Source organism: Temnothorax americanus, unplaced genomic scaffold (genome assembly GCF_048541705.1).
Source record: "Temnothorax americanus isolate GAGA-0224 unplaced genomic scaffold, ASM4854170v1 Scaffold48, whole genome shotgun sequence".
NCBI classification, from domain to species: domain Eukaryota; kingdom Metazoa; phylum Arthropoda; class Insecta; order Hymenoptera; family Formicidae; genus Temnothorax; species Temnothorax americanus.
This window is the reverse complement of record NW_027509635.1, coordinates 26692-46934: the sequence shown is the minus strand read 5'-3', so window position 1 is coordinate 46934 and position 20243 is coordinate 26692. Positions and strand designations below refer to the sequence as shown.

Here is a 20243-nt window from a genome sequence, read left to right as displayed (position 1 = left end):
CGTAACAGTGACATTCTTTTTGTCGGCACGTGTAAATTTAATATGTCAAAATTATATTAACAGAATAGAACAGTTGATTTATGCATAGAGAGGAATATTTTTATTAGTCGGAATTTTAATGACAATTTAACGAAAGATACGCTCCCAGCGTATTTCTTACTAGCTGGTTACCCGGGCTTCGCCCCGGAAGACATATGTAATAAGACACGCAAATAGTCTCTCTCTCTCTCTCTCTCTCTCTCTCTCTCTCTCTCTCTCTCTTGGAAAAATTCGCTTGGAAAAATTAGCGGGGAAAGAAGACCCTGTTGAGCTTGACTCTAGTCTGGCACTGTAAGGAGACATGAGAGGTGTAGCATAAGTGGGAGATGGCAACATCGCCGGTGAAATACCACTACTTTCATCGTTTCCTTACTTACTCGGTTAGGCGGAGCGCGTGCCCCGAGGGCTTCGTGCCCCGGCGGTCACGGTGTTCTAGAGCCAAGCGTGTCAGAGTGGCGTGAGGCCTCGCGGCCGATCGCCGTTAATACTCCCGCGTGATCCGATTCGAGGACACTGCCAGGCGGGGAGTTTGACTGGGGCGGTACATCTGTCAAAGAATAACGCGAAGTGTTGATCCTTGTCCTATTTGATTTCAGCAAAGCTTTCGACACTGTCTCCCATCATTTGCTTCTTACCAAACTTAGGAAACTAGGCTTTTCTGATCAAGCTTTGAAACTAATTTTTTCGTACCTCACCGGTCGTCTTCAAGCAGTTGTGGATTTGGAGGGCGTCTTCTCAGAATGGCTATCTGTCACTGCTGGCGTCCCGCAGGGATCTGTCCTTGGACCGCTCCTTTTCTCTCTCTTCATCAATGATATCGGCGCGTTTCTAAGGTTCACAGAACATTTGATATTTGCCGATGATACGCAAATTTATCGCAGGTGCCTCTTAAGTCAATTAAATGCCGGGCTGCAATTTGTGGCGCATGATGTGAATGTTGTCTCTGAATTTGCGGCTGCAAATGGACTGACCCTCAATCTCAACAAATCCAAGGTATTAATATTTGGAAGCAAAGGTTATATCAAACAACTCAACCTCAATGACCTTCCTCTTATTTCCGTTGGTGGTATTTCGATTCCCTACGTTACCGAAGCGCGAAATCTGGGCGTCATTATGAGATCTGATCTATCTTGGGATAGCCATGTCTCCCATATCTCCAAAAGAGTCCACTTTACGCTATACAAGCTCAAGTTTCACAAAAACTCCTTATCTCGTCAACTTCGTGTGAAACTTGTGACCGCACTCATCTGGCCTTTGCTGGATTACTGTTCTCTTGTGTACAATGATGTCACTGACGAGCTTGACACTAGATTGCAAAGGCTTATAAACTGTGCGATTCGCTTCATATTCAATTTAAGACGCGACGAACATATCACGCCTTTTCGTCACCAACTGGGATGGTTGTCCGTAAAGAACAGACGACTCTATTTCTTGGGAATCGAGATGTATAAGATATCCCGCGGCATATCTCCAGGTTACCTTTCCGACATTTTCATCAAACCCGATTCCTTGATCAGACGTTCGTCACGCCTGGTAGTGGTGCATGCATTTCAAATTCCCACCCACAGGACGGAAACATATCATAGATCTTTCCATCTCGCGGGTATCTATTTGTGGAACTCGCTTCCTTCAGATATTGTGTCCTCATCGACTATCATTGAATTCAAACGAAAGCTCCACAACCACATCTTTTCCCTTGAGTCTGGTTCTGTGCCTGCTTCCACTCTGAGGTATTCAAGCGTTTGAACACGGGTCATATTTAATCTAGTCGCCTTAGTCAGTAATTTAGTTTTAAGCTACTTCATTATACATTTTGCGTTAATTTTGCCAATATTTGAGCATAATCCTTATCCAATCTAGTCGCCTCACGTAGTTAGTCACTCTAGTTGTCATTTCATTATAATTTTGCGATTTTGTTTCTTTTGTCTGCGAGATTGGTGCACACACTGTCATCATTATCATGTCATTTTCGATATTTTTGTTCACCGTTATTATGTTATTTTTTGATATTTTTATTGTTATTGCCATGTACACGGCGGCCTTGTGTTTTTATTGCCATGTACACGGCGTTCTTTTGTACATTTTTTTTATTTGCCTAAAGTCCTGACTATGGCATAAATAAATATCTATCTATCTATCTATCTCTCTCTCTCTCTCCCTCTCCCTCTCTCTCTCTCTCTCTCTCTCTCTCTCTCTCTCTCTCTCTCTCTCTCTCTCTCTCTCTCTCTCTCTCTCTCGCCCCTCCCCCTTTCTGGAAAATTTCGTAACAGATTTCCAAAAAGATACCGGTTCCCAAAAAGATCGGTAACGAAAAACTATACAGTTCATAGCACTCCCCGGCAAATTCTACCTCTGTTTTATATACAACTAGCTGTTTTCCAAATAATAGGGGAACTAAAGTAGTACTGAATACTATAAAAATATAGTCACAGAAACTATATTTATCAACTATTAGTTGATAGTAAAATAGCGTCTCAACTATAATTACACAGTTATACAGACTCCATACAAATAGATATGACAATAATATTTTTTCAGTTTAAACAAATATTTTTTTAAAGTGAAGCATACTTCCAGAAGCCAAAGCGGCGTGGGCGGCAGCGCGGGCTCGCGCGGCGAGAGAGTTCGACTCGCGCCCGCTACGCAGCGCATCGTCAGTATCTTTTTCGCGTAATTAAAATTTAACATCGATTCCTATAACTAGGGCCGCTCAGCAGGATTTCTCCAGCGATTCTTCTTAGGATCGCCAGTCAGGGCATGCTCACCCACATATATTATTTAATTTTCAATTATAAAAAAATCTGTATGATATATTAATTATATAATTTTTGTTACGTAAAAATTCTTATTTTTTATGTAGTGCTTTTTCACTTAATGTTTACTTTTTAAGTCTTTTAGTTTAATAAATAAGAAACTATTGTTTAGACAATCTAAAAATTATGTTTCTTTTACTACAAAAATTATGTTTCCTTTATATTTCAAAAACTAGTTGATATCACTACAATAGTATTATTCATGTCACTACAACATATTTTTTGCATCAACAATAATATATTTTTTGTTAATTCGACTATTTTTTTGTAGTTTATCCAACAATTACTACAAGTAACAAGTATTTACTATATTTTCTTAGTTTATATAACTTATTTATTGTTGTTATCACAACTTTATAATACATAGTTGAGGCGTTATTTGTCTACAAATTTCTAGTTGCTGGTACAAATTCTTTCTCTGAGTGTATGTATACAACAAATAAAATATAAGCAATATACTAGATTCAAGCAGAATATTTAGGAAAGTGGTATCAACTGCACTATATCAAGTGTGTTTTGACGGTAGTCTGACGACATAATATAACAAGACATTGCCAGGAAAAATCAAGCAAAGTATACTATTTTATAATTATTTAAAAGAATTAATGTATTGTTTAAACAGTTACATAAAATAGTTACATAAAATGGTAGGTTCTGTTTGATCTTTACAGTCAATTTGCCATCGCATTTTGTTAGCCGATTCTGTTGTATTTCTGCTGGTATTCTGCTGACAAAATATGTAATAGAATGTTTTTGTTACATATTTTTGATATATTTGTTTATCTGAGAATATATGTATTTAAAAAAGTGTAATTAAGAATGTATAAAATTTAAAAAAGACAGCGCTATTATATAAACAATTTTTACATATTGCATTGTATTTTAATTGATTTTAAATTGCAATCTGTCATCGACTAATTTTGAAGCGAATTACTTGCGTGAACTCATGTCTGGCTTATCTTTACATATTGTTAACTCCGAACCTACATATCATACTGCGTTCTCTGACTCTTGCCTTGATGTCCTGGTTGTGGATAATGTTGACAAAGTTCTATCATTTACCAAATCTCTAAGTCCTTTCATTGCGGGTCATGATCTGTTAGAGTTGTCAATGTCACTCAATTCTAATCTAATATCTGAGCGAACCATTACTCGGGCGGAGTTACAGAGGCTTTGATGGTTCTGAGTTCTCTGAGTACCTCGAATCTATTGCCGACGGTGTACGGATTGAACTGGATAAATTGTCTGACGATACTGATGTTGATGGATTCTGTGGGGTCCTGTCGGAAGCCATGTTAGAGGCACTTGACACCTTTGCCCCTATTTGTGTACTTAGAATTAAAAGGCCCCCTGTGCGGTGGCTTACGGCGGAATTGATTGCTCGGCTGCGTGCTCGTGATCGGCTGTATAAACAAGCTAAACGTTCTAGCAGTCTTTTAGGCTATGCCACTTATAGACACTTCCGCAATGAGCTCAATGCTGATATCAAGCGTGCAAAGAGTGAATTTCACTACAATTCACTTATTAACATCACCGATCCAGCAAAGTTATGGAGAGAACTGGCTCGATTGGGACTTGCGAAATCTACATTCACATTCACATCTCCGCTACATTTTTTCACTTCGGATCAGCTTAATTTATATTACGCCTCTGTTTCTAATGCTCAGCCTCCATGCCTACATTTTGACCTTATATCTGCTATTGCTTCAGTCACTAGTCCCTCAAATCGTCCAGAATTCATGTTCTCCTCCATCCTGCCTAGTTCAATTTCTGAGCTCATCACTGCACGACCTTTACACTCTTACGCTTCTGGCTCGGATGGTATCCCACTTTTTGTCTTGCGTATTGCGTGGCCCACTTTTTCGTCGTGGATTACCTTCTTACTTAATCGATCGTTAAATATATATAGTTCGTACCTGATCATACCTTATCAGATATTTAACATATACAATAATACCAGATCATATAGCCTCAGATCTGGCCAATTTCCATATTTGACCGTATATGACCAATTGGATATGATCATATATGATGAGATATAAATATTTTTTCCCGGGAGGTGCATTCATAGTACTAATCTAGTGAAACTTGCTGTAAAAATCACCCCAAGTGACTGTTTACATTCCAAAAATTAAGATAATTACAAAGCGTATTATTTTATTTCCAACGGTACAAGACAGTACGTTTATTTTCCCGTGTTGGCAATACTAACAGGTCACAGTCGTTTTTCTTTTGTAAAGGTTATCAACACGTTTCTTCTTCGCGTATCATTACAAGTCAGATATATTTGTTACGCTCTCAAGTATTATCTTGTGTTGCACATTAAATTATGTTCTTCAAAGTACACAGACTATTATCTTTATTTTTCAAGAAAAATAACGATACTTTTCTAATATAAATCAAATCCAAGCTCAATTAAATCTAATAGGAATTGAATCGGTCCAGCTGGTCCTGAACTTTAATAATCTCAGATACTCGCAACGAGCCAAATTGCGTATATGTAAATACACGGGGCAGTCTCGTGTATACTTGGCGCAAGACTACTGTGTTTCTTGATACTTTCCTCATCATCAGTGATTAAAGAATATCCTACATTTATAGGTATAAATCGCGATGATTTTGAGAACGTTGAAGGCGAATACGTTATAAAAATTGTTTGAGAATTTAAAAATAATAATCTATAAAATAATTATGAAGTTAATTGCCAAAGGATTTTAATGATGTATTAAAATTATCATATACGTGACAAAATCATTACCTAAGGAAAAAGTCTTGGAAATAAGTAGAATTAGTAATATTTCCAAAATAGAGTGCTGAAAGCTTTTATATTCTTTAACTTTTTCCTTTGGATAGTTGATGAATATGAGCTATGTTGCATTGTACGTAGCCGAAGCGTGCTATTCAGACAAAAAATGTCGACTATTTATTGTGAAGATTACCGCTAATTCTCTTTCAAGGATAAGTTAATTAAATACACCAGCGACGTGATACTCGGTTCTCATCAGACCGGGCGAGCAGACATAATTGAAATGTACATTGTGTGATGGCGTGTGAAACTGTGAGTAAAATATATTCTCAGAAAGCACGTATTTTCATTCGTGCAAAATTGAAGCTAAGTAATTCAACAAGAGTGGTAGAGTTCAAAGGTACATAAGCTTTTAAGAGCGTAGTTTAGATGAATTGTATAAAGTGCAAGATATAATTATTATTTTTAACATAAGATTATATTATTTTATTTTACTTTTTATCCTTTTCTTTCTTGTATTGTTCTTTAAATACCTGATATACCTATATATATTTATTCTGTTTTAAATACAAAATAAATGTAATTAAAAAATGAAGATATCTATACTATAATAATATTCTTCAAATAAATAGATATATTTTTGACTACCTGTATAATATTTGTCAGTATATACCCGTTCGTAAAAAAAAATATAAGAAAGAGAAAATTTGCAAATCCAAATGTGTTATTTTAGCTAAAGCTCTTCTTATACATTTCTCGCCATTTTAAATTACGTCATTTAACACAATTAAATGCATTAACTTTTTATTTAATACAATTAAATGTGTTAAATGACATAATTTAACACATGAAGAATTAACATGTAAAAAGAACTTCAGTCAAATGTGTTACTTTTAGACGTTATGCGTGTAAAAATAATACACTTTTGGATTTGCAGTGTGGTAAGCCGGAAATTTAGTGAGTGCATTAAATACAATAATAAATTGATCAGATAATTAAATGATTTATTAAGCATGTTAATTTTTCTAATTGGGAACATTATTTTCAACAATTTAATTTAATATATTGTAATATTCTAATAATTTAAATACGTAAAAGAATTATATTTTTTTAACACATTAACTGTCACGTTATACGCATTATTCATATGAATGATTTTTGTTGTTTCTGAGAGTGCGCCATTATTTAAATACAAATATAACACATTTTTTGTAAAAAAAACTTTGTTGTTATCAATGATGTTTTATAGCAAAGAAAAAGTAAATTGTGAAAAAAAAACTCGTGTGTTTAGTTTCCTGGTAGTTGCTCATAAAATTGAATTTATATATGATGAATGACATAGCATTTAATGTATTAAAACGAGTTGTATTTGTCGTAAAGTATTACATCACATTCATCATATATATAGTACTTCAACTTGAACTTGGGACATTTTTATTTCTATAAAAATAAAAATTTTCAATCGACATTATTACTCGGTGTGCAGTTTACTAAGCTGGAAAAAGATGTATACGCAAAAATATTATTAAGATCACAAAGATCTGGCCCGCTTAAAAGCGCATTTTACTATTTGTGTTATTTCATAAACGGTCATATTACTCATATTCATCTATTATTAATAGTTATTTGTGTAACAAGTGCGGGAAGTTGAGAATTGGACACGAGTGCGGAGTGGACGCACGAGCCGAAGGCGAGTTTTATATGATATGTATTGAGATATTAAACTAATTTTAATTTATGATATCTATGTTTGCTCGTTTTTGGCCTTGTTTTTATTATTTTATTGTAAACATACAAGCTAGACTTAGTTTAAAGTATAAAATGTTTTGTAAAGTTGAATTTAAAATAAAAAATATTAATGCAAAAAATTTGACGCCGCTACATCTAACGCCGCTACATCTAAAAATATTTGAAAACAATTATGTGTGTGTATATATAGAGGGATAAAAACCATAGTGGTGTAAGTCAAATTTTTTAAAATATTGACTCGTGTGCATAGATGCAATCTATACAAATATATAAATTGCACTCGTGTGCAATATTAAATTAAATCATATTATTATGTCCATCCCATATATGGGAGGGTAAAAGCCGTAGTGGTGTAAGTAACATTTTTTTTAATATTGAAAATATTAAAAATATTTAAAAGAATGTTACTTATACACCACTACGACTTTTTCTCTCCCATATGTGGGGTGGACATAATAATATAATTTAATTTAATATTATACAGGATGTTTCTGAACTCAATGCCAAAACAGTACAGTGACTTTAGCATGGCACATAAAAACAAGTCAAAAATATGTAATAAACATGTCTGAATCCGAACGGTTTGGAGTTATAGGGTATTAAAGTTGCTTTCATAAGAAAACATTAATTGAAGTAAATGTTTAAGTTTATTCTTCATTTTGTTTAAAGCTTTACAAAGGGTACTCAAACATTTCTCCGTCGACTTTAACACACTTTCTAACACAAATTAATAAATTGTTTTGAGTTTTTTGAAAAATGTTTGGAGTTTTGCGGATGACATCGGCAGCATTAAAAGTGTCAGTTGCCATAATTGTTCTGAATTTTTGAACACTTTTTGTAAAGTTTTAAACAGAATAAAGAACGTTAAACAACATTTACTTCAATTTGTTTTCTTATGAAAGCAACTTCAATACCCTATAACTTCGAAACCGTTCGAATTAGGACATATGTTTATTAGATATTTTCGACTTTTTATGTATAGTGCTATATAAGGCCGCTGTACCAGTTTTGACACTACTGAGTTCGGGAGATGCCCTATATATTAAAGTAAATATCAAGAGACACGGTAGTGTCTCGCGCCAAGTACACGCGAAGCGAGACCGACCGTGACTCTTTTAAGCGACGCAACGGGTTGCGAGTACCCGAGATGTTGAGATCTCGATAACGAGTGAACGGATCAAGTTCTAAGTAGGCTTGATCGATAGCTTGGGGTCCAATTAGGGGGGGGTTTCTCTCATAATATTCCGCTACGTGCCCTACGAGCGGAGATATTGCGACGCAAAGTCCAAATGCGAAAATTTATTTTTAAGATACGTCGTCTACGTCAACCGCTCTTCTTTATAACATACATGTAACAAACAGAGAACGTCACTTTCACTTTTTCGACACTGGCGGCTAGCGGCGTTAGTATCGCAGTGCAGTGCAGTGCAGACAGTGCGTTCGTTTAGAGCGCTATCCTGTCAGTCAGTTCATCATCTGATCAGTTAACCTATCTCGATCGATCGAGAGACACGGTAGTACGCGCGGAGCGAGACCGACCGTGTGACTCTTTATTACGTGTCGCGAGGTAAGGTGCGACAACGCGCGCATACGCGCGTACGCGAAACAGCAGTGACACCGTAATCGTGCCGGCGATATACTGAATTGAATTGCTTCGTGCTTATTTAAAGATTTCATATCCCTACATTGGGTGCGTTCAGCCGATACTCCGCTAGCCTAGCAATCGTGAGCAGTCGCTCGTTTTCGCTCGTTTCCTCTCCTTTGACCCAATGGAATAAAAGGAGAGGAAACGAGCGACTGCTCACGATTGCTAGGCTAGCGGAGTATCGGCTGAACGCACCCATCGTGTTACTATCGCTGCCGGAAAAGAAGGTTCTCTACGCTTGGCAGAAAGTGACGACTGACACGTTCGATCTCGACTTCGTTGATCGCAGAAGAGCTGAACTCGAGGTACGTTTCCGATTTGCAATTATAAAAGTATCGTGCGATGAATGTTGTACCCGATTATAACCTCAAATGAAGTTGTGCACGTTGCTGAAAGATATATATATATATATCTTGATATATAGGCTACGGTCAACGTGATACAAATGCTCTGGAGCGTTCTTCTTCTCCTTCTTTCTTCATTGAAAGAAAAGAGAAGAGGAATGCTTCGAAGCATTTGTAGTGTCACGTTGACCGTAGCCATAATATCATATTAATACATTATTTTATTTTTAGATATAGGTCAAGGATTGCCATTTAAAGCTGGTACGTTTGATGGGGCTGTCAGTATTTCTGCGCTTGTGGTTGTGCTATGCAAGCAAAACTTTGCACAATCCTACAAAACGTTTATATCGTTTCTTATCAACGTTGTATGCATGTCTGTCAAGAAGCGCAAGAGCAGTGTTACAATTCTATCCAGAGAACGGTGAGAACAGGTTGTTGATATTATATATATCTTGGCATATAGGCTACGGTCAACGTGATACAAATGCTCTGGAGCGTTCTTCTTCTCCTTCTTTCTTCATTGAAAGAAAAGAGAAGAGGAATGCTTCGAAGCATTTGTAGTGTCACGTTGACCGTATAGCCATAATATCATATTAATACATTATTTTATTTTTAGATATAGGTCAAGGATTGCCATTTAAAGCTGGTACGTTTGATGGGGCTGTCAGTATTTCTGCGCTTGTGGTTGTGCTATGCAAGCAAAACTTTGCACAATCCTACAAAACGTTTATATCGTTTCTTATCAACGTTGTATGCATGTCTGTCAAGAAGCGCAAGAGCAGTGTTACAATTCTATCCAGAGAACGGTGAACAGGTTGTTGATATATATATATATATATATATATATATATATATATATATATATATCTTGATATATAGGCTACGGTCAACGTGATACAAATGCTCTCGAGCGTTCTTCTTCTCCTTCTTTCTTCATTGAAAGAAAAGAGAAGAGGAATGCTTCGAAGCATTTGTAGTGTCACGTTGATCGTAGTCATAATATCATATTGATACATTATTTTATTTTTAGACGTAGCTGTTGATCCGTACAAAATTACCTTTTTAAAAGAAAGGTAAAAAAGAGCGCCAAGTACACACATAATAGTGTATATGTATTATGTTGTTACCCTGTTATGTTGTTACCTCGAAAAAAACAAAGTGGTAGTATTATACCTCCAAATAGCTTTATCCTGTACATACTGTTTATACAATGCGTAATATACTACAAAAAGGCGTGATATCCGCACAAAATTACCTTTTTAAAAAAAAGGTAAAAAAAGGCGCCAAGTACACGTATAGTAGTGTATATGTTGTTACCTAAAAAAAAAAGAAAGTGGTAGTATTATACCTCGAAAAAACCTAAGTAACAAGTTTTAGATCTTTATATCTCGAAAAATCTCGAAAAAATCTAAGCAGTAGTATCTTTATTTCCGAAAAATTATAACCCAAGTGATACACGTCACAAAATTATGTTACCTTATCAAAAAGAAGAGTCGCGCTTCAAGTGATCTATTACAATTACAAAAAAGAAATGATATCTCTTTAAATTAGAGCGCCAATTACAGAGAGAACATGTATATTGCCTCAAAAAATAATTGTTGCACTACTTTGAAAAATCTTTACATTGTGTCAATTAGAAAAGAATGTATAATAACAATTTTATAAGATTAAAAAATTTTATTTAAATTTAACAAGGGTATACAAGATATTTAAACACAAAGTTATTTACATGTGTATTTTTTAATGGCCACAAAGAATTACAGAGGTAACAGTACAAAATAAAAATATTTTATTAAAATACATAAATTTTTCTTGTAAAAAAACTTGGCGCTGCTAGACCTCGAAATTTTAAATAAATAAATAAACTTATTCTATACTTAATTATAAGCCGCATTATCCGCCGTCCGCGTAGTCACGCACACCCATATCACTCACTCCCACATCCACGCTGATAATCATTTAATATTACTCCCATTGCATTCTTCTCTGAATTATTTTTATTTATTGTTGTCCTTATTTATTTAAAAGGTCTAGCAGCGCCAAGTTTTTTTACAAGAAAAATTTATGTATTTTAATAAAATATTTTTATTTTGTACTGTTACCTCTGTAATTCTTTGTGGCCATTAAAAAATGTTTTATAACTATTGCTTATGTAACTGGATAAATAATAAAGAATAGATATTTATCTTTCTGCAAGTTTAGCACTATTCTCGTATTATATAAATTATGACTATTAGAATAATATCTACCAACTTCTGTATCTGTGTAGATTTAACTGTCAGTTATATAAATTTGTGTTAATGGAAATTTTAAGGTTTGTTTATAATATAATTATCTACACATAAGCTCGATCTACTTTCGCTATATTAAAATATTTAGTATATACCCATAGTAAAAAAGTTGAACAGTCAATGGCAATCAATGGTTTTCATACGAATCTATTGGATAATGAATGGGGACCCACATTGGGATTTCCGCATTCGTCAATGGCCTACACGTACATAAATGACAATTGAGTATTCAATTGATATCCATTGAAAAAATAGCATTACCCAATAATGTCCATTGCAAAGCATGCAAATGCGGATGAACCGAATGACCAGTATTATCCAAAGATGTCCATTGGAAAGATAGCATTACCCAATAATGCCCATTGGAAACCAAATGCGGTTGAACCGAATGATCATCATCTATTAACGATGCCCATTGAATAATGAATGGCAATTGATTCAATGGTCAACATTTGTTAACGATGTTCATTTCAGTTCAAATACTGAACACTGCCGAATGATTAGCATTCGTCAACAACAACGTCGCTAGGCGGCACATGGCGAGAGAAGCTTTCTCGCATTTAAAATACATCCAGCCGCGTATATAAGCAGACCCTCTGCGAAGCGAAAAGCAGATAAGTTTTGCAAAACTCAAATTATATCTCTTATAGCTAAATGATGCGCGCAAGTTTGTTGTTGTAACATTAAACTTCTTTCCAGTAATTGTATAAATAATAGAAAGATGCCATACATTTGTCATTGCAAAAAAAATGTCATTGGTGTAAATAAGTTAAATTTTTTTAATTTGAAAAGATTCGGCATTAAAATAATATCGTTGTTTGTTAGTAATTTTATTTTGAATATTCGAGTATATCTAACATGATCAAAAAGTTTTTGGGGCTTCAGGAGCAAATAAAATGTCGATTTCGACCAATATCTAGCTGTCGGATATCTTCTGGCCGGTATTAAGAGATAATAGATATGATAGTCTCACTCCAAGTGTCAAACGCAGCAACCCAGCGAGAAATGACCCATCGAATCGACGTTTAATTGACGTCGAAAACGTATACCGAAAAGTAATTGAAATATTCATCGATTTCGATTGATTTATGGCACAACTTTCGATGACTTTTCGACTCACAATAAATCGATTTCGACTCGATATTGATTATTATTTCCTCACTGCAGATATGGGCCGATTCACCGTCTCCGATTAACATGATCCTCCGATTAAACTTTTCGGCTCTTTCTAAGGGGGGGAGATCCATATACTTGCAAGTTGCGAGGAGAAGACGGATGAATTGATGAGGGGGATTATTTAAAAATGGGAGAATATCTCTTGGAGATTGAGAAAGGTTTCTTCAATGTATTTGACTAAATAAGAGGCTTTACTACAGTACAATCCGCAATTAAATATTACATGGTTAATATTTTGCATTGGGTTGCCGCAATGGCAGCGTTTGGCATATAGCATACATAGAAAAACGTAAGACGTAAGAGACTGTAAAATAGCCTTTTGCGATTTATGTTATTCTCTACCTTATTTTAGTCTATTAACAACCTTCCGAAGTTCCAATCACGGACTTATATCCAGTTGCGCAGCACTGCTGTTTGGCGCCGTCGGTGCTCAACGAAATATTCAAGTCGTTGCTCCGATTGCCGGGTTGTTTGCGCACGCAGCAAATGGCGTCTCATACACCTTGTCAAAAAGAAGAGTCGCGCTTCAAGTGATCCATTACAATTACAAAAAAGAAATGATATCTTTTTAAATTAGAGCGCCAATTACAGAGAGAACATGTATTTGCCTCAAAAAATAATTGTTGCACTACTTTGAAAAATCTTTACATTGTGTCAATTAGAAAAGAATGTATGATAACAATTTTATAAGATTAAAAAATTTTATTTAAATTTAACAAGGAAATACAAGATATTTAAATACAAAGTTTACATGTGTATTTTGTAATGGTCACAAAGAATTACAGAGGTAACAGTACAAAATACAAATATTTTATTAAAATATTTAATCCAACGAGGGAATACAATTTGTATTTAAATATAAAGTTTATATATGTATTTTTCAAAAGAATAAAAGATTTAATCACAGAGAATTACAGAAGTAACAGTACAAAATAAAAATATTTTATTAAAATACATAAATTTTTCTTGTAAAAAAACTTGGCGCTGTTAGACCTCGAAATTTTAAATAAATAAAGACAACAATAAATAAAAATAATTCAGAGAAGAATGCGATGGGAGTAATATTAAATGATTATCAGCGTGGATGTGGGAGTGAATGATATGGGTGTCCGTGACGACGCGAACGGCGGATAATGCGGCTTATAATTAAGTATAGAATAAGTTTATTTATTTATTTAAAATTTCGAGGTCTAACAGCGCCAAGTTTTTTTACAAGAAAAATTTATGTATTTTAATAAAATATTTTTATTTTGTACTGTTACCTCTGTAATTCTCTGTGATTAAATCTTTTATTCTATTGAAAAATACATATATAAACTTTATATTTAAATACAAATTGTATTTCCTCGTTGGATTAAATATTTTAATAAAATATTTGTATTTTGTACTGTTACCTCTGTAACTCTTTGTAACCATTAAAAAATACACATGTAAACTTTGTATTTAAATATCTTGTATTCCCTTGTTAAATTTATATAAAATTTTTTAATCTTATAAAATTGTTATCATACATTCTTTTCTAATTGACACAATGTAAAGATTTTTCAAAGTAGTGCAACAATTATTTTTTGAGGCAATATACATGTTCTCTCTGTAATTGGCGCTCTAATTTAAAGAAATATCATTTCTTTTTTGTAATTGTAATAGATCACTTGAAGCGCGACTCTTCTTTTTGATAAGGTAACATAATTTTGTGACGTGTATCACTTGGGTTATAATTTTTCAGAAATAAAGATACTACTGCTTAGATTTTTTCGAGATTTTTCGAGATATAAAAATCTACCACTTGTTAATTAGGTTTTTTCGAGGTATAATACTACCACTTTCTTTTTTTTTTTAGGTAACAACATATATACACTACTATACGTGTACTTGGCGCCTTTTTTTACCTTTTTTTTAAAAAAGGTAATTTTGTGCGGATATCACGCCTTCTTGTAGTATATTACGCATTTTAGAAACAGTATGTACAGGATAAAGCTATTTGGAGGTATAAATATTACCACTTTGTTTTTTTCGAGGTAACAACATAACAGGGTAACAACATAATACATATACACTACTATGCGTGTACTTGGCGCTCTTTTTTACCTTTTTTTTAAAAAAGGTAATTTTGTACGGATATCATGCCTTTTTGTAGTGTTACGCATCTAAATCATAGAAACAATATATCTTATAATCTTATAAACAGTATATAATACAAGGTATGAAGCTAAAAGTGTTACGGACTATTATTTCTAAAGAAAACAACAATCTAATATTTTGCTTAGTTTTTTTTAAATAATAATCTGTAATTCTTTTAGTTGTACACCTTGTATATATTTTTCAATTTCAACATAAAACATAATCGCAATAAAACATGATTAATGTTAATAAGTCGTTAACTGTAAAATTTTTTATTTATTTTTATTTGCGTGTCTTACTGAATGTTGTTTGCAACTGTATATGTACCGATATCTTCAGGTATCGATATTTTTGATAGTTATTTTTACGTCAGACATAATTTTAATTTATCCAATTTTTATTATGTCTAGACATAATTTTCGTCCAATTTTTATTATGTCTAGACATAATTTTAATTCAGCGATTTTTATTATGTCATGACATAATTTTAATCCTGCCGCTACGGAAATTTTAAGTCGATTCTTATGAATCAAGCTTGAATTCAATGTCTAGGTGTCCCAGGTTGCCGATGACGAGGTCCACATAGTGCGCTCTATAGTTTTCGGTGTCCAAGTGTATTAATACCTTGAATTCGATGGCCACGTGTTCCAAGTTGCCGATGACGAGGTCCACATAGTGCGCTTCGTAGTTTTCGGTGTCTACATGTATTAATACCTCGAATTCGATATCTACGTGTCCTACGTTGGGTGCGTTAAGCCGATACTCCGCTAGCCTAGCAATCGTGAGCAGTCGCTTGTTTTCGCTTGTTTCCTCTCTTTTGACCTAATTGATAAAAAGGAGAAGAAACGAGCGAAAACGAGCGACTGCTCACGATTGCTAGGCTAGCGGAGTATTGGCTGAACGCACCCATTCAGATTTAAAGTTATTAAAACACCTAGACACCAAAAACTATGAAGCGCACTATGTGGACCTCGTCATCGGCAACCCGAAACACGTAGACATCGAATTCGAGGTATTATTACACCTAGACACCGAAAACTACAGAGCGCGCTATCTGGACCTCGTCATCAGCAACCTGGGACACCTAGACATCAATTAAAGTATTGATACACGTAGACACCGAAAACTACGGAGCGCACTATGTGGACCTCGTCATCGGCAACCTGGGACACGTGGACATCGAATTCAAGGTATTAATACACGTAGACACCGAAAACTACGGAGCGCACTATGTGGACCTCGTCATCGGCAACCTGGGACACGTAGACATCGAATTCAACGTATTATTACACCTGGACACCGAAAACTATGAAGCGCACTATCTGGACCTCGTCATCGGCAACCTGGGATACCTAGACATCGAATTTAAGCTTGATTCATAAGAATCGACTTAAAAATTCCCTAGCGGCACTTTCTGCCAAGCGTAAAGGTGCATTTTCACATGCCGCTGGAACAAATAGTTGAAGCGACAGATTTGTCGCTCGTAATCTAGCAGCTACAATTTTGTAGTTTAGATCGGTTCAACTACAGTGTCAAACGCTGATACATTGCTGACAGTGCTGCCGTGCTGTATTAATTATATGTACATACTTAAAACACATAACCTAAGAAATTACATAACCTGAAAGGAAACGTTGAAGATACGTAGTCATCATCCAGTGTGACATAAAAAAAAATTAATAAATTAAATTGATATTAAAGATGCAAGATTCGAATAAAAAAAATGAAAATGATGAAAAGTAATTTTTTTATATAAAATAAATTCTCTATTTAATCAAAATAACTAAATTTTATATGAATTTCTTTTCTATATATAGACTAATAAATTAAGCTATATATTTTGAAACGTAAAAGAATATTTTAAGTATTTTAGAACAATATACAACTTGTGAGATATATATGCTATTTCTAATGTTTTGTCGGTATTTGACCTACCAGTACAGACATGTGGACTCTGCGAAACCATATGTGATGCAGATTACATCAACCAACATGAGTGTCTTCAAGGATATCCTAATTATTATACTGACCCAAATACTTATTATTTTTATCCGATGTGCGGTATGTAAAAGTAGCATAAATAACTAACTTATTTATTTAAAGAAATTTAAAAGAATATTTAATATCATGTAATAATTTGTAGAAGATGGAAGTATTTTAAGAAGAAGTGCAATTGATGATCAAGAAGTAACGGTACAAGAAAAAGTTTAGAAAACATAACAAATAAGAGAAAAAATACAAGGAAAAAATTAAGTATTACAGAAAAGCAGGAGTTGCTAGAATTAGAAGAACAATTAATTTTAGAAGTACAGGCACGCGAAGCATTATGGAATCCACAATTGGATTTGTCACTCCGTAGCAGAAAAGCAACGGCACAATTATGGAAAGAAATTTCTGAAGCATTAAATGGTAAGCAAATACTCATTCAATAATAAAATAATTATAGGAATAGTATGCAACTCAATAATTATTAATATAAATTTGTAACATATGATCTTTTTCAGGAAAACTGTCGGACAAAGAAGCAAAGACAAAGTTTAAATCCCTGCATGATACATACAGAAGAATTGTTAGCAATGAATCGTTGGCTAGTGGTTCAGAAAGACCTGCTAAAATGAGCAAATGGCAACACTACGATAATTTATCGTTTTTGCGTGACTCATGCCTACAAAAACAGTGAGTATTTTTTATATCGTTCTTTCGGAACAATATTTATAGTAGAATGTCAACATAAAATATAAAATAAAACAATAATATATAAAACAATAATAGAAATAATATAAAACAATATAAATAAAACAATGTAAAACAATATATATACACATATATACATAATAGATAATATACAATATACATAATAGATTTTTGGAAATTAACATTTTAACTGTTATAATAGAACAAAATCAAATGTATCATGCAGCGTAGATAGTAATGATGAAGACTCAATTCTCAGTTCTACAGATGTGGAACAAAATAGACAAGAAAGTATGTTTAATCTAATTCATTATAAATAAATATAATATTTCATATATTATTACATATATATATATGTAATATAATATATATATATATATATATATATATATATATATATATATATATATATATATTACATGTAAACATTTTTTTTAGAAACGAGAAAACAAAGCAATAATAAAAAAGATAATTCAGCTCTGGAGAGAATTGCTGATGCTTTCTGTAAAAGAAATACGGAGGCACCCATTGTTTTACCTGATCCTCCAGAAAACGATGAAGTGGACGCAATTGTAGCTGGTAGTGGAAACAAGACTGAGAAAACTTCCACGAAACATATTGGATGATACAGCGCAGAAACTTTTTCAACTAACGTATGAGCTCATAAAAAATATTTCTTAAAAAAGTTTTTGCGATGCATTATCAAACATGTTAAGTGTTTGTTACTTAATTAAGCATACTTGTTAAGCTTAAGTTTTTCATATTTTTATGTGTGATAAAGGCCCGTTTCTACCATTCGCGATTAACTTTAACCTCAAGTTAAACTATCTTAATATCTTTGTTATTTTCAGATACATTCTTTAAAAAAGACAAAGATAGTTTGACCCAAGATTAAAGTTAACCGTGGATGATATAAACGGGCCATAGAACGTTTTCTGTGTTGTAGTTTATATTACTAATTATAAACATGTACATACAATATAGTCTTTTATTTTTAATTTTTTTATTTGTACTTGTCATATGTGATATAAAACATTTCCTATGTTATAGAGTTAATATTACTAAGTAATATTATTATAAACATGTACATGCAATATAGTCTTTTATTTTTAAGTTTTTTATTTGTACTTGTGATATGTGATATAAAACGTTTCCTATGTTCTACAGTTTATATTACTAACAATAAGTAATACTATTATAAACATGTTCATGCAATATAGTCTATACTTTTATTTTTATATGAAATAATAATAAATAATATAAATAACAAGTAAACGTCTTTTTCAATTATTTTGCAACATTCTTTATTGTTAATGCTTATAAACAATAGTGAATATATCTAGATATATAAAGAATATATGCGAGGCTACATATTTTTTGTATTTTGAAAAACATATTTAGATATAATCATTTTGCCAAGGTACAGATCCTTCATTATTAAAGTATGTACAAAACTTTTCCCTTATTTCTATACTTTATTTAGTACTCATATATGATCCTGTACGACGAATTTCACGATAGGCAGTACAAAAATCATTATGATCTACATGATCAATTATACTTGCAGATATATATTCATTAGTGTTTATGTTTTGCTTTCTTAACCAATTATGCAAGCACACAATGGCTTGCACAATTTTTTCTGAAGTTTCTACTGTACTGATTATTGGTTTTCTTAATATTCGCCACTGAGAGGCAAGAATACCAAATCTATTTTCAATAGTGCGTCTGGCACGGCTCAATCGATAGTTAAATATATTTTTTTCTTTATTTAATCCGCTCCTTCCTGGATATGGTCGCAACAAATATTCCTTCAAAGGGAATGCTTCATCTCCAACGAGGCAATATGGTAGTATGGGACCATTTTCAAAAATAGTCTCTGCATTTGGTACATTTGGCTTTTTTTGTTCAAATTTTTTGCCAAACTGACATTCTCTAAAAATACCACCATCGCTGCGTCTTCCATAGGCTCCAATATCGACAAATGTGAATAAGTAATTGGCATCACATATTGCCATTAAAACAATACTAAGTCTGTGTTTATAGTTATAATATGTAGAGCCAGCATTAGCAGGACACTGAAAAAGTACATTATTATAAGTATACATTATTATAATAGTTGCGTTCAATTTGCTAATCAGAGGTGTAAAACTGAATGCAAATATTGTCAAATTGAATGAATTTATAATAGTATAAAAATACATACTTGAATAACAATGTGTTTTCCATCAATGGCACCAATGCAATGAGGAAAATTGCATTGATTTTCAAAATCTGCTGCAATACGCAGCCAATCTTCCTTTGTTAAAGATGATGGAAGGACAACTGGACACAACATGTTCCAAATTGCTTCACATGTTTCGGATATAATATTACTTATTGTTGTACATCCTAATAAGTACTGGTATGATATTGATACCATTGAGTCGCCACAAGCCAAATATCTATAATATGTGAAAGATAACTATATAAGTCAAATCATTTATAGCTTGTATTGTCTAATGCATTGCTTTCATATTTTTATGCAATTATTTTAAAAAAATGTAATAAAACAAACCTTAGAGTCAAACACAAACGTTCTTCAGCACTGACAGGCTCTCTAATATGTGTCTGCTTTTGAAGTTT

At 33.3% G+C, this 20243-nt stretch overlaps 1 protein-coding gene across 3 annotated transcripts; it reads left to right on the top strand.

Moving 5' to 3' along the window:
• Positions 1–16313: 16313 nt before the first annotated feature.
• Positions 16314–18821, top strand: LOC143903529 (uncharacterized). Of its 3 annotated transcripts, none has more exons than XM_077417176.1 (5): positions 16314–16985; positions 17068–17333; positions 17429–17600; positions 17878–17909; positions 18057–18821. In XM_077417176.1, the coding sequence occupies exons 3-5, from the start codon at positions 17539–17541 to the stop codon at positions 18242–18244; spliced, it is 282 nt and encodes a 93-aa protein (XP_077273302.1). In that variant the 5' UTR covers positions 16314–16985; positions 17068–17333; positions 17429–17538; the 3' UTR covers positions 18245–18821. The 3 variants fall into 3 exon arrangements, with proteins under 3 accessions (XP_077273302.1, XP_077273300.1, XP_077273301.1); XM_077417174.1 differs by having other exon boundaries at positions 16316–16985; positions 17821–17909; positions 18057–18816; XM_077417175.1 differs by having other exon boundaries at positions 16317–16985; positions 17845–17909; positions 18057–18815.
• Positions 18822–20243: the final 1422 nt, after the last annotated feature.